The sequence below is a fragment of the Phalaenopsis equestris genome, unplaced genomic scaffold (genome assembly GCF_001263595.1).
Source record: "Phalaenopsis equestris unplaced genomic scaffold, ASM126359v1 Scaffold000002, whole genome shotgun sequence".
Taxonomy (NCBI): Eukaryota; Viridiplantae; Streptophyta; class Magnoliopsida; order Asparagales; family Orchidaceae; genus Phalaenopsis; species Phalaenopsis equestris.
In genome coordinates this window covers 49,822,824-49,828,649 of record NW_018164444.1, presented here as the reverse complement: position 1 = coordinate 49,828,649, position 5,826 = coordinate 49,822,824, and the positions used below count along the sequence as shown (strand labels likewise).

Here is a 5,826-nt window from a genome sequence, read left to right as displayed (position 1 = left end):
ATAGTCCAGCAGGAATACCCTAGCTACAATGTTGAAAATAGATAATGCAATAGAAAATAAAATTTAAAGTTCAACAGAAAGTTTTAAGCTATCCAATAATATTTATAAGTCTCTCTCTCTCTCTCTCTCTCTCTCACACACACACACACACACACACACACACACACACTCTCTCTCTCCAGCTCAAGTAACATATTTTAATTACCTAAAATCAATAAACACAAATCATACATGAACAGTGAATAATCTAGACACATGACGGATGACTATACTAAATTTGCTCTGTTGGAATTAAAAAAAGGTTGCTACATATCCTTAACATATAACAGAAAGAGAAAAATTATTGGTGTTGGCACAATGAATTATGGCCACTCTGTCATCTAATAAATTATTGCACAAACTAATCAACATCAACCAAATTTGTGATAGACGTCGATTTTTATAACTTAGCAACACATATTGATGTTAACAATTTCTCATATTTCAAATTGCAACACCTTATCCTAATATAATTATTTATTTTATTTGCCTTCTTTATACTCTTAAAATATATATTCATAACACTTTAATGTTGTATTGTAAAACTCACTCCTAAATCACTTTAGAATTTTTACAAGATGATTCTCATCTATTTCAATATCATAAGCTTTGTTAGTAAAGTTCACAAATTCTACCGGTATAATATGTATGCATCTGTAACATTCAAAATTTTTTTTGTTTTGTATCTTATCAAATATAAGATTTGAAAACTCTTATCATATAATAATAGTATTTATGAAAATTATTCTTTATAAGCCTCTTATTCAAAAACAAATTATTAAAAAAACAGTTTCCATTAAATATAATCGATTTTGATTTTGAATTCTAGAATAAAATCCATATAATAAATAACACATCAATATACATTCAATACCCTTCCCATAATTTACTAACTCATCATAAATCAAACATATCTTGTCCCACTTGATTTCTATCTAGCATTTTATATCTACCGTAAAGCCTCTCACAGAACATCTTACTATAACCTATATTCTTTAAATAACCAAAAATAAATATCATTTCTTTTGTCAATATATGTTGTAGTAGTTTATCTATCTATTTTCAAAATTAATATTTTAATCCATCTTCTAATCCAATTTGAAGTGCCTACTAGTATAAATCCAATATAATATATATTTTAACTATGAAAACATGGCTTGGTTTTCACTCAAAATAAAAATCCAACCATTTTGAAAAGAACCTTGAACCCTTCATTTTAAAAGGATAATATGCTAAATTTAATAGATATACATATATTCAATACTACAATAGTCATCATTTATTACTGAATACACTAACATTCTAGCCAAAAACATGAGAATTTTATGAATATTGACTTTTGAATTTCAAGGGAGACATAAAAGAAATTACTGGTCATGCTTTTAAGATTCAATAATAAAATGAATGATTTTCACACTTTCATATTTCAAAATTTTACAAATAAGACCGCAAAGCATGTTTTGTATGAAGAAAACCCAAAACTTGTACTGAATAAAAAAATTTGCTCCTGCTTATGAATTTTATTATTAATAATAAAATCCTTTCTTCGCTTCAAGCTAGTTGTTTTATTAAAATACAGCAAATCATAGCATCATGATGAAAAGAAATGTCATGTTAAGCTAAAAACATTGAATGAATTCTATGCATTTAGACCACATTATTAGCATTAGTATTAGCATTATTTTAGGGAAATGAATCCATATTTTTACAATTTTTTTTATTCTTTATAAAATTGTTTATAAAATCATTTTTAATTTTTTTAATATATTAATAACGTACACACTTCTAAAAAAACCACAATCAACCTCTACTATTTATCATTTAATATTTACTTAAATATCATTTAGAAGTATACAACCATCAATAATGGTTACTTTCATGTAATAATTTAAGTAAATGTAATGTTTAAATATGCAAAATAGGAATAACTTAAAACGAATTTAATGGTTTAAGAAATAAATAAAATGACCCCAAGTTGAAGCTTTATGTCTTATTAGCTTTATTCCAACTATTTCAGTTCAGCTTTTTGAATCCTTATTTTTCACTCCATCCCATTCAATACGATCTATGAGTTAAAACTTTTCTTCACAATTTATTCTGAATAATTTCAATCCATCTTACAGTAGGTCTAGCATTTATCTTTCCAGGTCCTATAATACTAATTTTAACTACAAGTCTAATTAGTATATCCCTAACATCTTTGCAGGCATCCAAAGCACCAAAATAAATTTTCATATAATTTATTTTCGTTAAATATTACTTTATGCGTTTGTCTAGTATAATCAATTCTTTATTCATCCTTGTTAGTTTTCCATACATTTATTTTAACATTATCATTTTAACCAAACTATGCCAACATAACAGCAACTTTTTCAGCGGTCGGATTTTATAAAATTATCTTTAAGCCTCCATAAAATATTTTCATACTCTTTCAAAACCAAATAAATCTAAACCATAATCCAGAAACTTATATTGTTAGGTATATTCTACGAAACAGAACATCATAAGAGAAAAAAATACTGCCCTAATTCAACCAACCGCGACATCGAGAGCAAACAGTCCCCACCAACAAAATTTTCTCAATAATCAAACCCCAATAATTCGAGCTATAACAGAACAAGCAGCCAAAAACCAAAGATAATACCCCGCATCCCATCACAAAGCTCAAATTCATTTACCTTGCAAGCAATCACAATTCTCAGCCTCCTTCCTCACCACATCTAGAACAGCATCGATGAGCTCAGCTCCCTCCGTGTAGTGTCCCTTAGCCCAGTTGTTACCCGCACCAGATTGCCCAAAGACAAAGTTGTCCGGCCGGAATATTTGCCCGTAGGGCCCAGATCTTAAGGAATCCATGGTGCCGGGCTCAAGGTCCATAAGCACCGCCCTGGGTACGTACCTCCCACCGCTGGCCTCGTTGTAGTATACATTGACCCGCTCAAGCTGGATATCGGAATCTCCACTATACTTTCCAGTGCGATCGATCCCGTGCTCGTCGCAGATCACCTCCCAGAACTTGGCCCCGATCTGATTTCCGCACTGCCCGCCCTGGATGTGGAGAATCTCTCTCATCTTCTTCCTCTTCTTCGTGAGAGATCCGGCAGCAGGGTTAGGTAGGCCGGCAGATGACTAGAGCGTAGAGAAGGGTTGAGGGAGATCTTGGAGAGGAATCGGGAGAAGTTTATAACTGGAAGGCAGGCTGGCGGTGAGCTGAAGGTTTGATGACCACTAATTTAAAGGTTTTTGACTTGGTCCTAGAGAAGGTCACCGTTAACCGGGTGGGAGTGTGATTTCGCGGGCTAGATGAGTTTCTAGCGTTAAGTCTTGTGTAATGTTGGATAGAGTGGTAATATTATCATAATTTCATTTATATTTATATATGATGTAATAACTTCTTTCATCATTATGAGTATATAGACTTGCTATATTTTAACTTCCATTAAAGATCCTAACAGCACCAAAATAAACACTTCAAAATTAAGTGAATAGCTTTGGGGTGAAGTGGCGTAGATATTATTGTTATTTAAATAGGATGTCACCTTCAAATTGAAGGGAAAAAAAATCTTTCTGCATGAGGGAAAAATTTTTTATCTGGACTGTGACGAAGCTTTTCGTGCGGAATTTAATAATATGTCGTCACGTGTGCTATATCTCAAAGATTATTTCAGATTATTTTGAGGTTATTGATTGAATCCGCGGATGTTATTGAAGAGAAACTCATATATTTCACTTCAACAGATGTTATTTCGGGGTTTTTCAAGAGAAACTCATATATTTCACTTCAATAATCTCGAAACGTCAAGGTTATTTCGGGGTTATTGAAGAGAAACTCATATATTTCATTTCAATAACCTCAGCGATGTTATTTAAGAATATTGAAGTGTATTATAAGAGTTTCTAATAATCCTAAAATATCCCCAAAAAACAACCATGATTTCAATTCAATAACCGCGAAATAAGCTTTGCAATGTAGACACATGTGACAGCATATTATTGAAGTATGCACATAGAACTACGACCGAAGTCCGGACATAAAATTTTTTCATGCATAAGGGGAGGATTATGAATGGAGATTAGAGGGAACCTAGAGGTCTATTAAGTCCTTGAACTCTGGCTAGATCATATCGTTTGAGCATAATTGCGTGTCCACCTTAGTACAATCATTGTCGCTCTTCCACCTTTGTTGGATTGTCATAGCCCGTCCATTATTGCTAGATCGAGTGTTTTTATATGTTCACTAATCCACCATTATTAGATTGTCATCGTCTGATTACTACCGCCGAATCACTTTTGTCGCTTAAATATAGTTGTCTGACCACCATCATTTGTGATGTTTGTAGATCATGGGAACTGGAGTCGGGAGCTGCACGAGCTATTGAACACATAGGTTGTAGATGGTTATATATGTCGTTGTGCGCGAGCAACGACGACGTTTCTAGGTCGCAAGGGGGTCGGAGTCATGAGTTGCACAAGCTGAGAACCACGTAAGTTGTACCTGGTTACATAAGTCATAGTTATGAGTAGTAGTGTACGTAGACTGCGGGTTCAGAGTTAAGAGCCATAAGAGCTGTGAACCATATGGACCATTATTGGCACATTGGTTGTAGTTGTGAGTTATGATAGCGTCTATAAGTCTCAACAATTGGATTAGGGAGCTACATGAGCGTGTGCAGGGTGGCTCCCTACACCATTTTCAAGATGCATTGTTACACTGTCTTTGGGGTGACATCTCGATGTTGGGGATGATGCGCTAATTTGCATGTTACTTCATGAATTCGTGATATCAGTTGTCGCTTTACAAAGTGCTTCGTTGGAAGGAGTGGGTGGCGACTGATGGTGATTAGCGGCGGCCAGTGAGTTATGGTTGGCGACAAACGACGACTGGTGGCCAACGGTGAAGTGATGCTGAACTTTATCTCATTCTACAAGCTTCAACTCTTCCTCAAGCTCCCTCCTTTCAAGAAGGGGTATGACTCTATCTATAGAATTCCAAATGCAATTAATGCAATAATATCAACATTTTTTACCGGAAGGTCTGAAAAGATTTCTTTAATCAAATAGTGTTTAATGAATATTTGAGGGCCTTAAAAATGCCTAAATCGAGCAAGCTTGGACTCGTTGGATTCGTCTTATTGAGACGCTCGACTCGACTACAAACACATCATATTTAACATTCATTTGAACTCCTAAATGTGTCCGTAAAACTTTTAAACATCATTTAATAGCTTGTTTAGAGCTTGATTTGATTTGAATTGAACTAATTTTGACATCATTGAGTCCGTCTCATTGAACTGGTTAATTTGACTGTAAGTTTGCTCAAATCAGAATTACGAATAATTTTTTATTGAGATTTAAATATTTTTTATTAAAAATATTATCTTACATGATTCATGCCGCATGATAAAAATTTATGAAAGACCTGTGCATCCCATAGATATTTTGTTGGCGAAATGCTGTGCCTCTAAGATAATTATGGTGGCAGTTTCTATCCATAGTGTCTCAGTTGGAAGTTGTTTCTTCTCTAACTTTCGAAATTTTCACTATTTCGGCGTTTCTTTATGTTGGATATTTATGATAGCTTTTTTATTATTTCTTCTCAATAGTATTTTCCTTCTTAGAATTTCTATTTCTGGTTTACATTTTCTTTTTCTCGGTGTTTTATGGTGGGTATATATATATATATATATATATCCCACACTCCCAATAATTGTCGATCACGAACCGTCTAATCCGATCAGACGGCCTCAAGTTCACCTGCCAAATCATGATATACCCTCCCGCAAAATT

At 33.7% G+C, this 5,826-nt stretch overlaps 1 protein-coding gene across 1 annotated transcript in view; it reads right to left on the bottom strand.

Annotated features, from left to right (window-relative positions):
* Positions 1 to 3,239, bottom strand: part of LOC110020702 (tubulin beta chain-like) — a 9,009-nt gene extending 5,770 nt beyond the window's left edge. The window contains exon 1 of the mRNA XM_020718899.1: positions 2,718 to 3,239. Coding sequence (XP_020574558.1) covers positions 2,718 to 3,111 — 394 coding nt within the window. The 5' untranslated portion in view covers positions 3,112 to 3,239. The remainder of the gene's footprint in view (positions 1 to 2,717) is intronic.
* Positions 3,240 to 5,826: the final 2,587 nt, after the last annotated feature.